General features: G+C 38.3%; 1 protein-coding gene across 2 annotated transcripts in view; it reads left to right on the top strand.

The window, feature by feature from the left end:
- The window catches only part of IL13RA1 (interleukin 13 receptor subunit alpha 1), a 67,210-nt gene extending 52,622 nt beyond the window's left edge, over positions 1-14,588 (top strand). The window contains exon 11 of one of the 2 annotated variants that reach the window (XM_082445570.1): positions 12,120-14,588. In XM_082445570.1, the coding sequence (XP_082301696.1) occupies positions 12,120-12,212 (93 nt within the window). In that variant the 3' untranslated portion in view covers positions 12,213-14,588. Of the gene's footprint in view, positions 1-5,351; positions 6,061-12,119 lie in introns of those variants that run through there. The other variant, XM_082445571.1, reaches the window with a different exon arrangement.
- Positions 14,589-16,604: the final 2,016 nt, after the last annotated feature.

Here is a 16,604-nt window from a genome sequence, read left to right on the forward strand (position 1 = left end):
TAATAAGGTGAGATTTGACCCAGGACTGTCTGATTCTAGACTTTTCTCTTTCTTTCCACTATGCTGCATTGCCTTTTGTAAGATAGAATGTTTGTCCTCAGGAACCTCACTACCTCCTTAGAGTTCTGTATGATAGAAGTACCAGGTTGGGATAGGGGAGTTCCGAGAAACAGATTTGGAGTCATGTTATGGCTGGCCTTATATGAGAAGGTATTAGGAATATCATTCTTTGTTTTTATAACTTTTTATTTTATACTGGCGTATACTTGATTAACAATGTTGTGTTAGTTTCGGTTGTACAACAAAGTGATTCAGTTATACATATACATGTATCTATTCTTTTTCAAATTATTTTCCCATTTAGGTTGTTACATAATATTGAGCAGAGTTCCCTGTGCTATACAGTAGGTCCTTGTTGGTTATCCATTTAAAATATAGCAGTGTATACATGTCAATCCCAAACTCCCTAACTATCCCTCCCCCCCCACCCTTGCCCCTGGTAACCATAAGTTTCTTCTCTAAGTCTGTGAGTCTGTTTCTGTTTTGTTAATAAGTTCATTTGTATCATTTTTTTAAGATTCCGCATATAAGCGATATCATACGATATTTGTCTTTGTCTGACTTACTTCACTCAGTATGATGATCTCTAGGTCCATCCACGTTGCTGCAAATGGCATTCTTTCCTTCTTTTTAATGGCTGAGTAATATTCCATTGTATATATGTACCACATCTTCTTTATCCATTCCTCTGTCGATGGATGTTTAGGTTGCTTCCATGTCTTGGCTATTGTATACAGTGCTGCAATGAACATTGGGGTACCCTTTCAGACCATGTTTTTCTCCAGATATATGCCCAGGAGTGGGATTGCAGGATCATATGGTAGCTCTATTTTTAGTTTTCTTAAGGAACCTCCATACTGTTCTCCATAGTGGCTGCACCAATTTACATTCCCACCAACAGTGTAGGAGGGTTCCCTTCTCTCCACACCTATCATTCTGACAACAACCTGGAGGGAATGGATTAGAGAGGGGAGGCGCTAGCACGGTAGCAAACTGGGAACCTAGTCCTGAATTTGCCCCACAGATGTTTTGTTTGGCCAGCGTGGTGTATTTAAAATTTTTCAATTTGGGATCTTAAGCAGGGCATGCACTCTACCAGTTCATCTCAGGCCCTACCATTCCTAATTCCCACTGTGGTTTCACATGTTGACCTAACATGCCAGACCCCTGAAAAGCATTTGAGTTTGCTACCCCTTTTAGCAGAATGAAGACAGTCAAAGTGCCATGACACAAATGTCCAATGTCTGTGAAAACGTGTTTGGACTCACTGATATATACAAGACATACAACCAGAGCATTGATGAGATATAAATTTCCAGCTTAATAAATTTCTAAAAAGTGATAATATCCAGTGTTAACAAGTGGGTGGGGAACTGGCACTTTTCATGCAACGCTGGTGGGCCTGTAAAATGGTATGTGTTCTTTCTGGAGGGCAACCTGGTAAAATGTAACAAGAATCTTTGATCTTGTAATTACTTCTTTAGGAATCTATTTTAGGGAAATAATCCAACAGTGGTACAAGGATGGTCAATGTAGCATTTGTTTCTAAAACGAAAAATTAGAAACTAAGGAAACATCAACAATCAAGAATAAGTTTTTTAAAAAGTTAGGTTTTCGGGGGCTTCCCTGGTGGCGCAGTGGTTGAGAATCTGCCTGCTAATGCAGGGGACATGGGTTCGAGCCCTGGTCTGGGAAGATCCCACATGCCGCGGAGCAACTAGGCCCGTGAGCCACAACTACTGAGCCTGCGCGTCTGGAGCTTGTGCCCCGCAACAAGAGAGGCTGCAATAGTGAGAGGCCTGCGCACCGCGATGAAGAGTGGCCCCCGCTCGCCGCAACTAGAGAAAGCCCTCGCACAGAAACGAAGACCCAGCACAGCCAAAATAAATAAATAAATAAATAATAAATTTTTAAAAAAAAGTTAGGTTTTCAAAGCATTTAATGTCCTAGCAAAATACTCACGGTGTAAGTGTAAGAAACATATCATAAATGTGTAGTGTATTGCAATCCTAATTTTTATAAAAAACGCATCAATATATACATAGAACAATGAGTGGAAGGAAATGGGTCAAAATAATCATCTCTGGGCAGGAAGATTGTGGATAATTGATATTATTCTCTCTCTACCTTTCTGAAATTTCCAAATTGCCTGTAATGAGCATGTATTACTTTTATAATAAAAAGAAACGCTGTACAAGTCATTAAGGGAAAAGAGAATATTGTGGTCATCCAGGTCTGTGAGATAATAGGGATTTGAACTTAGGTGGTAGCAGAGGAGATTGATGCAAGAGACATTATTAAAGGAAACTCATTACGACTTGGTGACTCTGTGTGGGTGATGAAAGGTGGCGAGAGTAAAAAATAATTTCAAGGTTTCAAGCCTGGGTGATAGAGTGAATGATGGTAACATTGACAGCAAAATCAGATCAATTATCTTTCTCAGAGATGGGAAAATTGCTTTTTTTCAATTTGCTGTCTAGAGGATAATATGTTGTCCTGATGAGTCAGATAATTCTATAATTTAGTGAGGTGGATACACTGACAAGATGGACCACTAAAAGCATAAGATGTTTTTGTTTGCAGTGGTTGCAGACCATTAAATAAAATCAGTGTTTAAAACTAAAAGTATAATAAAAATGCCAGACAGGGGAAAGGGTAATAGAACAAATTTCCATGTTTGCTTTTTAACCAAATGAATAATCTACTTTCTCTACATGGCAGCAGTTCTCGAAAATTGAACTGCATATGCATCAGGAAGACTGTCCTTTTACTTCTAGAATCATCGAATTAGGGAATGAATAATTATGGAGTGAACATTGCCCTAGAGGTCATCTAATGAGGTGTATGTTTACATGTTTAGTTGTCTTTAACTATAAATTTTCAAAACTCTAGATTCTAGTCCAACTCCTCACTTTAAAGATGGGGACATTGGGGACCATGGAGAAATTTCTCAAGGACTATCACATAGAGAGAGAATTGCAGAACCTGAAGTAGAAGCCATTGTAGCCCAAATTTACCAACTTCTAATCCCAAGAAAGAATCCATGCCCTTTCTAAACACTTTCTTCTTCCACGCTGCACCATCAGTAGTGGTTGTTAAAAAAAAAAAACTTATTTAGGTGTGGCCACCAATAAATTAAATCTTCTGTATCATTTTCCTTAAGGTTTCTACTGTTTTGACAATGTTTTGTTCATCACTGTAGTAACATTTTGGCCAACAGCATTTTTTCCTGTTGCTTTGCTGTTTGCCTTTTCTGTGTGACTAATTGGGCTGCTGGCCATATTTGCGGGGTAGGGGGGCTTTGCGGAGGGAATTGCTTCTCTTCTGCATCTGCATTTCTTTTTCATCCATAAAATATTATCTATTCTTCCTCCACTTCTTGGAAACCAATTACATTTTCAGTACTGTGCCAGTTTTGAATTCCTGATTGGAAAGCAGCTTTTTAACTTGGAGTTGACTTCCAAATACTGCTGAATTTTTTTTTTAACTTCAGTGTGTATCTTTAAAAGCTAAGATCACTTTCCTACATAGCCAAAATAGCATGGCCGCACTTTAAAAATTATTAATTCCTTAATATCATCTAATACTCAGTCCATATTTAAATATTTCCAACTGTCCCAATTGTCAGGAGACAGATACTATCCAGTTGTCCCACCATTAGTGAGATGGACCACTGTATTTAAGGTGATAATAGCATGTCCCCTCCTGCCATCTCCACGTTTCCTCCCCTTGCCACCTGAAGATAATCTGTGTGGTGTTAATGTTAGCACCCTGTCAACTCTTCAGCTGATGCTTTTTATTGGCCAATTAGTATCCTTGCTTGAATCAATAATCTCATTAGGGGTTGTGAAACGATGATGATTTTTCTCATCTATCATTTAATCTACATTTATAAGCTAACACTTTCCTACAAAGCACTGCTTTCAGTCCTCAACTAGGCTTCTTAGTTGTTCTGAAATTCGGTTTCTGCTAGAAAGGCAGGAAACATGTTTAATTCTTTCCCTTTAATTATCAATTTTTAAAGTGAGGGTTTGAATTGATAGCCACCTCAAATGGTACCAAATTAGTCCCCTCCACACCGCATTCAACAGGTTCTTTTTAAGCTGCAGTGATTTTTAAGGCGTGGGGATCTACAATTCATATTGTACAACTTTCTATTGTGACTGTTGCTCTGAAGAAGATGGGGGCACATAATCAGCTGACTTGTACACACAAGGCCAGTGTTTTGCATGGTGCTTAGGTGCATGAAACCCACTTCACCTCTGTTGGCAATTCACTGTGGGAAATAACCAAATCTTGAAAGTACTCTTAAATTGAAACTTGATGTTCCATTATTCTATGACTTTTGTTTCTTTCTTTTAAAAAAATTATATATACATGCATGTATTTTTCTAGGATGACAAACAGCTAAAAGCCAGTTGTGTTCACCACCCAAACACTGATTTTTTTTTCATCTAGGATGTTTTTCATCTTTGGCCATTATTCTATTGTTTATTACCTTGTTTAAAAAATCGGCAGGGTAAGAATTGAATTATGGACTGTAATTTTGTGGATTTTTTTTTCTACAAGTAATTTTAAAATTAGACTGACATATAATTCACAAAATTGAATAACAGGTCAGAGCCTTTGCCTTTGTCCCTTTTACCTTACATAGACATGTTCATAGAAGCAGTGCTCAGGCAAAGGCCCTGATGCTGATGATGGGTGAAGATAGAGTAATCAAAGTTTCAGGAATGAAAAAAGGCAATTAAAAAATTAATGTTTTCTTAGAAGCCATTTCTGCTGCACTGTTCTGATTGCTTTTTTCCTGTCCAACACAGTTAAGCATTGGGTCTAATGAGCAGAAACCAATGAAAATGTAACATTCAGGGTGCATTTTTTAAATTAAAATAATTTTTCTTTTAAAAGAAATATGTTTATTATAGAGAAATGAGAAATACAGATAACCAAAAGAGAAAAATTAATCTTGTCACCCAGCTATAATCATCTTTAAGGTTATGAGAACAACACAGAGAAATGGAAATACAGTCGTCCCTTGGTATCTGTGGGGGATTGGCTTCAGGACTCCCTCGGATGCCCAAATTCATGGATGTTCAAGTCCCTTATATAAAATGGTGTAGTATTTGCACATAACCTATGCACATCCTCTGGAGGGCTGACTGCACTTTTACTGGTAAATGGAATAATAGTAACAACAATAATAATAACAGTTCATACTTATTGAACTTTTGCTATGTGTTAGACACTTCTCTAAGCACTTCCTTCATTAATTTGTCCCCATCCTGCAACAGGGATTATCTCCACTATATAGATGAAGACAGTGAAGCACCAGAGGGATTATATGTAACTTGTTTGAGGTTACACTGCTGCTACCTAGCAGAGCTGGTATCGAAATCTAACTAACAAGAGTTAGAGCTGCTCAGCACCTGAGTCCTGAAGCCAGGCTTCCTGATCCTGCAGTCCACACTTCTAACAAATTATATAACATGTTTTAATAAAATGCTCGTTTTATCTTTATTTGAATTTAACAGATGAAAAGGAAACAGGTGGAACTGAAGGAATTTCTGAACTTTTGACAAACTATAAAATAATTTTTAATGATTATTAAAGACAGCAATTTTTCCATATGTTCTTCCCATTCTCTCCCCATTCTTAAAGTTGTCCAGGATCTGCATTTCCAGTGCATAAGGCCATTATATACTATATTGTCTCCCTATAGCCCTCTTTAGTCTTAATTCTATATGGTATGTATTTGATGCTAACCCCCGATCTTTATGTTGATGTCTCTCCGGTCATTTTGGTTTTTTGAAGCTCCAAAAGTTTTCTCAGGAAGGATTGATGGGACCAACATTTCCTGGATTATTTACATATTGATGGAGTTTCCTGCATTAATAATTGAAATTCATTTTAGCTAGATATAAAATCCATGGCTTACATGTTCTTGCCTTGGGGATCTTAAATATGTCATCCATTTTCTTCTGGCATAAAGTGTTGTCAAGGTCTGCTGACAATATAATACTCTTTCTGTATTAAAACACTTGGTCTTTTTTGCCTGGTTGTCAAAAGATTTTTTCCTTCGAAGTCCAATAATTTTACTAGAATATGTCTTGGTATTAGTCATTCTGGGTTGATTTTCCAAGGTATATAGTGTACCTTTTCAGTATGTAGTTTCAAATCTTTTTAAAAATTTTCAGTGAAAATGTCTTCACTTATAGACTTTGTTATTCTGTTCCCTTATTTTCCTTGCCTGTCTTCTATATTTGTCACATCCTTTTGAATAATTTTCATCTATCTTTATTTCTTTTTGATTTTAAAAAAATCCTCCTTTTCATCTTTTGTTTCTCTTAAGGTATTATCTGTTGTGTTTATTTGCCCCTGTGTTTCCTCTAGCTAGTCTTCATTTCTGAAATGATTATTTTCTTTTACTTCTAATTGTTTCTTGGGTTTTACCATGTCATTTCTAAATTATTCTTATTCTGAATTTTTATATTCTTCGATATCATGCACAGTTTTTCATATCACATAACTTTTTCTTAATATACTTTTGCTAGTTTTGAAATATTAGATTATAATTTTCATCTGTGTATATTTTGTGGACATCTTTCTGGCATCTTTTAATGCCATAAGAATATTATTCTGTCGCTTATTTTTACATGAAATTAGTTTCCCTAAAGTTTTAGAAGGAGACTTGATTTAGGATAGTTTTTTTTTTTTTTTTCTAATTTCATGGCTATAGAGTTCCATCTTCTATTATTATTTTTTTTAATTTATTTTATTTTTTTATTTATTTATGGCTGTGTTGGGTCTTCGTTTCTGTGCGAGGGCTTTCTCTAGTTGCGGCAAGCGAGGGCCACTCTTCATCACAGTGCACGGGCCTCCCACTATCGCGGCCTCTCTTGTTGCGGAGCACAGGCTCCAGACGCGCAGGCTCAGTAATTGTGGCTCACGGGCCCAGTTGCTCCGTGGCATGTGGGATCTTCCCAGACCAGGGCTCAAACCCGTGTCCCCTGCATTGGCAGGCAGATTCTCAACCACTGCACCACCAGGGAAGCCCCCATCTTCTATTATTTTTGACAATTTTTCAAAACTATAGTGAATTCCTTTCTGAAATCTGGCTCTGCCTGTTCACCTCGTCTACTTTTATCTGGACTTTCTAGTTTGTGTCTCTTGTCTGTGTCCTAGCCAGTGTGCAGTCTGTTCCTATCAGTTTCTCTTCAGAGTGGGACTTTGCCCAGGAAGGGAGCTTTGGATGGTTTTGAGAGTTCATAGGGCTCAGGTGGCTCTCAGGCTGTTCTGTGGACTCCTTGCATTTGGTCACTCTTTTGGCAGTGCAAACCCCTGCCAGACTCACTTATTGTTCATAAATTAGCTTGCTGAAGTTTGAGTGAGTTGTTTTAGAATTCTCAGATCTATCAGATGCCCTGATGATTCCCTCTCCATGCTTTCCCATAGCTAATACCACTTTGCTCTTGTAGCATCTCTAATTTGTCCCTACCGGCTCATATTTCAGGGTTCATGGGGGCATCACTTTCATCTGGTCTTGTTGCAGATTGTGTCCGTGGATTTTGCTTTGCTTTCCTACTTACCCTGCTTACCTTTCCTACTTGTGGTTTTTATAGTGGCATTTGGGGAAATGCAAAAACTATGCTGCCATCCACTACCTTCCTCATAGGATTTCTCTGTGAACTACAGACCATGGGCCAACTCCTGCCTGCCAGTTGTTTGTGTACAGGCTGCAAGCTGCGAATGGTGTTTACACTTTTAAGTAGTTGAAAAATATAAAGAAGAAAATAATATGAAATTCAAATTTCAGTGTCCATAAATAAAGTTTTGTTGGAACACAGCCATGCCTATTCATTTATATATTGTCTATGGCTGCTTTCATGCTACAACAGCAGAGACTATATATGGCCCTCAAAGCTGAAAATGTTTATTATCTGGCCATCTACAGAAAAAGTTTGCCAACCCTGGTTCTATAATATACTTTTTCTTTTTTTAAAAATAAATAAATTTATTTATTTATTTATTTTTGGCTGTGTTGGGTCTTCGTTACTGCACGCGGGCTTTCTCTAGTTGCGGCGAGCGGGGGTTGCTCTTCCTTGCGGTGCGCGGGCTTCTCATTGCCATGGCTTCTCTTGTTGCAGAGCATGGGCTCTAGGCGTGTGGGCTTCAGTAGTTGTGGCACGCAGGCTCAGTAGTTGTGGATCGTGGGCTCTAGAGCTCAGGCTCAGTAGTTGTGGCGCATGGGCTTAGTTGCTCTGCAGCATGTGGGACCTTCCTGGACCAGGGCTTGAACCCGTGTCCCCTGCATTGGCAGGTGGATTCTTAACCACTGCGCCACCAGGGAACCCCTATATATATTTTTTTTAACATCTTTATTGGAGTATAATTGCTTTACAATGGTGTGTTAGTTTCTGCTTTATAACAAAGTGAATCAGTTATACATATGTTCCCATATCTCTTCCCTCTTGCGTCTCCCTCCCTCCCACCCTCCCTATCCCACCCCTCTAGGTGTCACAAACCACCGAGCTGATCTCCCTGTGAGCCCTATACTTTTTAATGGCTAAATAGTATCATACTGTGTGAATATATCATGGTGTACTTAACCAGTTCCCTATCATTGGTCATTTAGATGAATTCTAAATTTCATTGTTATAGGCATCATTTCACAGCTAATATTAACATATATATTTCATTACTTTCTTGGGATAAATTGTTACAAGTAAGATTGCCGGATCAAAGGAGATTATATACATTTTAAACTCTTTGATTGTTATTGACAAATTGTCATCCAGAAAGGATATGCAGGTTAAATATCTATTAAGGATACTGCTTAAATAAATTATGGTGCAGTCATGCAATGAAATATTATACAGAGGTCAAAGGAAATGAGGTAGATCTATTTTACTGACGTACAAAAACATATACTCTATGCTGTCAAATTAAACACTCTGGTTACATATCTAGGGTATGATTCCTTCATATTAAGGAAATGGTGGCATTAGAATACACACACTTAAATTTTTCACAAGAAGCACTGATTACAACTAGGTTATACTGACTTACATACCAACCAGTAGTGTGTCTCAGTGGTTGTTTGGCCATGCTTTTGCCCACATGAATATATCTAATTTTTAAAAAAATTCTTCCCAGTGTGTTAGATGAGAAAAGGGCATCTTGTTTTATTTTATTTTTATTTTTTAAACATCTTTATTGGAGTATAATTGCTTTACAATGATGTGTTAGTTTCTGCTTTATAACAAAGTGAATCAGCTATACATATACATATGTCCCCATATCCCCTCCCTCTTGCGTCTCCCTCCCACCCTCCCTATCCCACCCCTCTTGGTGGTCACAAAGCACCGAGCTGATCTCCCTGTGCTATGCGGCTGCTTCCCACTAGCAATCTATTTTACATTTGGTAGTATATATAAGTCCAGGGCATCTTGTTTTAAATTTACATATCAGGTTTTGTATTTTTTCACGTGTTCATTGGCTTGAATTAACTCTTTCGTGAAATCCTTGTTCATTGTCCATTTTTGCCCTGCAATATTCGTCTTTTCCCTGGTGGTTTGTAAAGCTCTTTATACATCAGTTAGTAATCCTTTGGTTTGTCGTCGATGTTTGTCTTTGTATTGTATTTAGGGTTATTAATGATGTACAGAAGTTTTTTTATGCAGTCGAATCTTCCTTTATTTTTTATGTGTAGAAAGCCCTTTCCTACTGCAGATTTATATAATTGTTCCTTAATACATTTTTCCAGGACTTATTTGATTTTATTTTTCACATATAGGTCTTTAACCCCCATAGGGGGTTTATCCGTGTAGGCTGTGAGGTAGGGTTTAACTTTATTTTTCAAATGTTTAGCCAGTTGTCTTAGTGCCATTTATTGAATAAGCCATTATTTTAAGGTTATGTAATTTTTTTCAGATTGTTTTTTATTAGAAGTGTGTGCATTTCACATTTTAAAAAATTAGCTTTGTTGATTTGATTTACATACCATAAATTTTACTCTTCACAAGTGTACAGTTAGAAGAGTTTTAGCAAATGTATGCAGTTTTGTAGCCACCGCTCCAATCAAGATATAGAAAGTTTCCATCATCCCCCCCAAAAGTCCCCTCATGCCCTTTTGCAGTACACCCCGTTCCGCAGTCCAGTACCCTTGCAACCACTGATCTCTTTTCTGTCCCTAGAGTTCTGCCTTTTCCAGAATATCATATAAATGGAATCATGCAATACATAGATTTTTGAGTCTAGCTTCTTTCACTTAGCATAATGCATTTAAGACACACCCACGTTGTTGCATGTCATTGCTTTTTCTTGCTTAGCAGTATTCCATGATATGGCTGTAGCACAGTTTATTTAACCATTCACTTGTTCAAGGATATCACAACTATTCCCAGTCTTTGGCTTTTATGAATAAAGCTGCTATAAACATTCATGTAGAGGTCTTTGTGTGGACATGTTTTCATTTCTCTTGGGTCAGTACCTGCGAGTGAGATTTCTGGGTCATGCAGTAAGTATATATTTTGTTTTATAAGAAACTGTCAGGCTGTTTTCCATAGTGGCTGTGCTATTTTACGTTTCTACCAATAATATATGAGAAATCCAGTTACTCTGCATCCTTATCAGCACTTGGAATTGTCAGTGTTTTTTGTTTTAGCCATTCTACTAGGAGTATCAGGGTTAAATCATTATTTAGAATAATTTGGATATTTTTAAAAATTAATTTTATTTATTTATTTATTTGCTGCGTTGGGTCTTTGTTGCTGTGCGCGGGCTTTCTCTAGTTGCGGCGAGTGGGGGCTACTCTTCGTTGCGGTGCGTGGGCTTCTCATTGCGGTGGCTTCTCTTGTTGCAGAGCACGGGCTCTAGGCGTGCAGGCTTCAGTGGTTGTGGCTCACGGGCTCTACAGAGCACAGGCTCAGTAGAATTTGGATATTTTAAACAGTGTTTTCCAACTTTTCTCTCCATATGTTCTCTAAGACTGGATGCTCCTGACCTGCTGAGTCCATCTCCAGTTGCACAACCTGAGGCAGCTGAATCATCATTGTTGCTTGTTTCTATTTTTCCTTCTTTCCATTTCCTTTTCTAGGCTTATAGAACCAGAAAACAACAGAGCAGAAGTGGAGCTTAGAAATAATCTAGTGCAGGGATTGGCAAACTTTTTCTGTAAAGAGCCAGATAGTAAATATTTTTGGTTTTGCAAGCCTTTTGGTCTGTTACAGCAACTCAACTCTGCTGTTGTAGCATGAAAACAGCCGTAGACAATACAGAAACAAATGGGGGTGGCTCTGTTCCAATAAAACTTTATTTACAAAAACAGGCAGCCTGCTGGATTTGGCCCTTAGACCATAGTTTGCAGTCCCCTGGTTTAGTCTAACAACTTTATTTTACAGAAGAGGGGACTGAGCTCACATTTCACCCTTTCCTTTGACTTGTAAGGAAGGAACGCAAGGACCAGGATATTGGCTTTCACCATAAGATACACACTTAAATTGAGTTCAAGATGAGCTTACCTTATATGCATAATTCCCTGTTCTAGCAAATGATGTTACATGAAGCTGTTAATGCAAGGTCTTTCAAAACTTTTAACTGCACTAAGACTTTTGGGACATTTTATATATTGCCATTCACCTTGACGCCTTTTTGAGCCTATTACATCTCTGGAGCAATGGTCAAATTTGAGTGGTAAAAAAATAAAGATAGAAACAGTTGAAGTAAGGAAAGCACGCTGCTCTTTTATTCTTCTTCAAAAGACTTCGTTTCCAACTTTGGAGGTGTCCACATTTGTTTATCTTTTGAGATAGCTATTAAATATCATATAACAGTCCCATGGTTTTTTCACCTTTAACGTTAATTCCTGATTGTTTTGTTTAATTGATTGTTCAAATAGATGAAGATTCTTAGGTCAAAAAAAAAGACTCCAAACAAAACAGGAAAACATATACTCAGGGTTCCATGAACACAAACCTAAAAATAAGCATTGGCTGCAAGTACTCAGGGAAAGAACACTGTTTAGAAAAGTCATCGTGTATGTGTTTTTTCTTCCCTTCCAGCACTGGAAGAAGTATGACATCTGTGAGAAGCAAACCAAAGAGGAAACTGACTCTGTAGTGCTGATAGAAAGCCTGAAGAGAGCCTCTCAGTGATGGGGATAATTTATTTTAACCTTCAATGTGACCTTGTGAAGATTCATTCCGTTTTCCATTTGTTATCTGGGAACTTGTTAAATGGAAACCGAAACTACTGGACCATTTAAAAACAGGCAGCTCATAAGAGCCACAGGTCCTTATGTTGAGCCGTGCACCGAAAAACTAAAAATAATAATGGGCCCTTTGGAGAAAAGAGTGGAGTCATTTTCGTTGAATTATAAAAAGCAGACGTCTTTTGCTAAGGCTTCAAACTAGAGGACAAAAGCAAAAAGTGATGATGGCAGTCGAGTTAATCTTATCAAGAGTTGTGACAACTTCCTGAGGGACCTATGCCTGTTTTGTATTCTTTGTCTCTAATAATACCAACAAATTTTATTTGTAGGAGAACTCATTTTGGGTGCAAATGCTAAAGTCAAACTTGAGTCATAGAGAACATCTAGCAAACAAAATTGATAAAATCTGTTATCTGTTGTTTGGGATCCCACTGAGTAATGGCTATGGCTATTAAAACTCTTTAAGAGTCCGGAATCTTCATCCCCTTCAGCAGCATTTTCCTCTGCTTTGAAAGGCTCAGGCATCCATGTTGGCCGTGACTACAGAAAAAGCAGAAGCAGCTTCTTTACTGAGATCTTTCAAAGCCATTTCAGGCTTTTAAGGGCAGTAGAGGCAGAATGACTTATTGGGTATTAGAGTTTGAACGACACAGTCTCTAATGATGCATTGTTTTTTCTTCACCTCCGCTACTCAAATCGAGTATTTACTCTGCGTCCAGATTGTGTTAGGCCCCCAGGTTTGAGGCACCAACTCCCTCAAAGAATTCACAGTCTAGTTGGGTCTCCTCAGTTCTTTCTCCCCACCAGTCATTTTCCAGACCTTTCAACACCCCACTTCCCACCTCGATTTCCCCTTTTGCATCTCCCTCATTCCCTTCTGTGTAGTCTTTCACCTCTCATGAGCAATTAGAATATAAATCTGCTCACAGCACCTAGAGGAGCAGGGAGTAATTTGCATCTCAGGAAAAGTGTGAGTAGACTGAGAAACAATGACTAATTCTCGCATATTTTGTAACTTCTGTGTGACTCTGCATTTATTTGAAGCTTTTCAGCATTTACTGTTTCTGTATGCATTTTATAAACAGGAAACAGTTATAATCGTCACCTAGAACTTTGCTATTTGCTTGAGAAAAAAAGAATAGTTGTGTCTTTCTCTTTTCCCTTACTCCCACAAATGGTTATTAGTAGGTTTTGTTTCTTATATTGATAACCAGCCATCCAAGGCTCCAACGTTTGTATTTTTTTTTTTGCATATGTTAAGGCTCCATTCTCACCCATCCCCACAACGTATCCATATATATATATATTCCCTCTACTTCTACTTCCTCCATATTTAAAGTGTGGAAATGAGAAGTCCCTCTCCAATGTTTCTCTCCTCACACACATAGACTCAGATTACTGGTAGGAACTTGAGAACTCTATATCACAAGTTCTCCAAACATTCATCCATTTGTATTAATAAGATAATGCTACTTCCAATTCCTGCTCTTAGGGAAGGGAGATCAGACATCCCTGCTCTTTTCAGGTGTGGGCACAGTGCAGGAGAACTGTGCCCTGGCTTTCCTGAGGAAATTGGGGTTCGTGGCAATGGCAGATGGCAAGGTGTTTCCTCCCCCTGCTTTTATATTTGAGGTCAGACTGAGGCTGGGAGACGGGCATGGATGTGCTATTCTGTCCTACTCTTCTCTAGAAAGAATATTTGGTTTTCCTGTGTAGGGATGAGATGATTTCCTAGCCAGCTCTTATACTTCCGCGAAACAAAACACCTAAATGCCTCACCCAAAGCCATTTTTCCTGTCATCCTATTTAGATGGCAGTGCGGGGAGGGGATGCTTTGATATTCTGATTACCCAGAGAACTGACGCCTACAGTCCTGCAGCCTGGGAGTGGGCTGGGAGCGGGTGTGTTTCCATCTTGCTCTTTTAGTGGTAAAATAGTTGAGGGAAAAGTGGGCAGTGAATTATGGGAGTACCTATGGCTGTTAGATAACTGCTGACAACTGATCCCCAGGTCTTGAGAGCTCTTGGAGACTTTAACACATCAGTGGAATTCCCACTACCTGTAGGAAACTAGTAGGTTCATGTGCTATTTTATGTCTAACCTTTATGGATTTGTTTTCTCCACATATCTAAGTAGAGCCACTGTAAGGATGGTCATTCCTTTTCTTTCATTCAGATAAGTGTGTTCTTCATCCCGCACTGAAGGGATACGTGAAACAATGTTAACATTTTTGGTAATGCCTTCAAATGAGGATCATTTTGTTTAACTTCTTACAGAAAAGCTTGAGTAAAATAAATATTAATTGTCTTTTTGTATGTCACCCAAATGTTTTCCTTTGTCTTATTTTGGGGAAAGTGTTGTGAGGAGTGGGTGGCAGAAGAAATTGGAGTTAAAAGAATATAAGTTGGGAAAAAATTCCAAGACAGCTATTTTATCTTACAACCATGTATCATAAGCTTCCCTGCTATTCTCGGCATGCCTGTGTTTTCTGATAAAGCCCTGCACTTGGTTTAGTATTAGTACAGCCTTTGCAAACAGTACCTAAAGGGACATAAGTATTTGCTAAATCGTGGTTCTGACAATTAAGGGAAATGGAGAACTGGTCCTTTCTAATTTTAAGCTTCAAATAGAGTGCAATGTACTTAAGGAGACTGTCATGGTATATACACGATGAGGGACCTCTAGTTATGAATTAATCACATAAACAGGTTAGATTTGAGACTAAGAAAATCAGTTTTCAATAGCTTCCCTCTTAAGAGATGGTAATGTAGTTTCATGTTTTCTGTAACTACAGCAAAATGGTTTGAATGTCACGGAGGGTTTTTCTCATTTGTATTAAGTTCTAGGAGTGCATCTTTAGCCCAACATTTGTTAATTACTCTGCATCTTTCCAGGATCCAAGCCCTAGGGTATGGGTAGGGGGTGCTGATCTTGGTCAGGTTACTTCTGTAACTATCTAGAATGATCCAAGAAGATTCTGGAAATCCATCTCCAGGTAAGTATACTTTTGTTCTGTTTTGAATAAGAAATCACCTTTTGGTCCTCAACACATCAACACGCTGAGTATTATGACAGAAAACATTTAACTGAGGACCCTTGAGATTGTATATCTGTATGAGATCTATGGAAAACAAATTCCTGTAGCCACAAACATGTTCACCTCATCTCAGGGCAGAGGAGCCAGAATGACCTGAGACCATTTGCTTTCCAGGGTAATTTACCATTTTGTCATTTCCAAGAAGTCCTGCTCTTTTACAAGCACAGCTTTGTGCTCACGTGAGTAGCATATCATGCTACTAGAATATTAGTAGTTTTAGAAGAAAGGAAGGGGACAAGAACACGTATTTCAGAGACTCTGTTTTCTTTTAAACCCTAATGATTAGATCAAGCAACAAAGTTCTTTGTAAATACCGTAGGGAAATCTTGGCATGCTTTTACTTTAAGAAAAGGAGCAGTTTTGCTGACATTTGGATGTGCTAGATACTTTTGACATCAATTCCCAAGATGATTTCTTCCTGAAGATTCTTTGGCCTTTAGCCATCTTTTCTAATGGTCACACTTTTAGTTTACCATTAGCAACAGGAAAATACTTCACTGCTAGTTTTCAACATTTATTAGGTAGACCATTATATAAAAAAGAGAAAATTAATAGTTATTGAGTAGCTACTGTGTGCCAAGTTGCATCTGTTATTTCACTAAATCCCCATATGAGTCCCATGAGATAGGTTGATTATTATCTTCATGTTACAGATGAAGAAACCAAGACAGAAAATGATTGAGTGTATGTGTGCAAGATCACACAGATCGTGACTGAGAGAACCGGAAAACAAGTCAGCCTGGCTTTAGAGCCTGTATAATATAGCCAGTGATGTACTTATTTGTCCTAAGGAGGCTAAAGAAGAAACATCTTATTTCAAATTATTGCCAAATTTCTTATCAACGGACAGACTGAGAATTTAAATCATTTAATTGCAAAGTGAGCTTTATACAGTGTCTTAAGATTCATTCGTGCGTCCATTCCTCTATGAGCCAGGCAATGTGCTAGGCACTAGGAATTTAGAAGTGAATAAGATTTGTCTTGGTATCAGGTGGTTAGTCAGGGGGAGGCTACTTCGTACAGGGAAAGAAACCTGGATTAGAATGTAGGAGTTCCAAATGACCTTGGGCAGGTATCTCTTCCTATCTGCATCTGCTTCCCCATCTATAAAATGAAGATGTTAGACAGTGATATATCATCCCATCCAAGGCTCATAACAGTGGCCATAAGTCGTAGAGCTCATCTGGAAGTGAGGATCTTTGCTACGTGCACTAGCAATGCCACGGGCAGGTCCCCTCC

Source organism: Balaenoptera physalus, assembly GCF_965194825.1.
Source record: "Balaenoptera physalus genome assembly, chromosome: X".
NCBI lineage: Eukaryota > Metazoa > Chordata > Mammalia > Artiodactyla > Balaenopteridae > Balaenoptera > Balaenoptera physalus.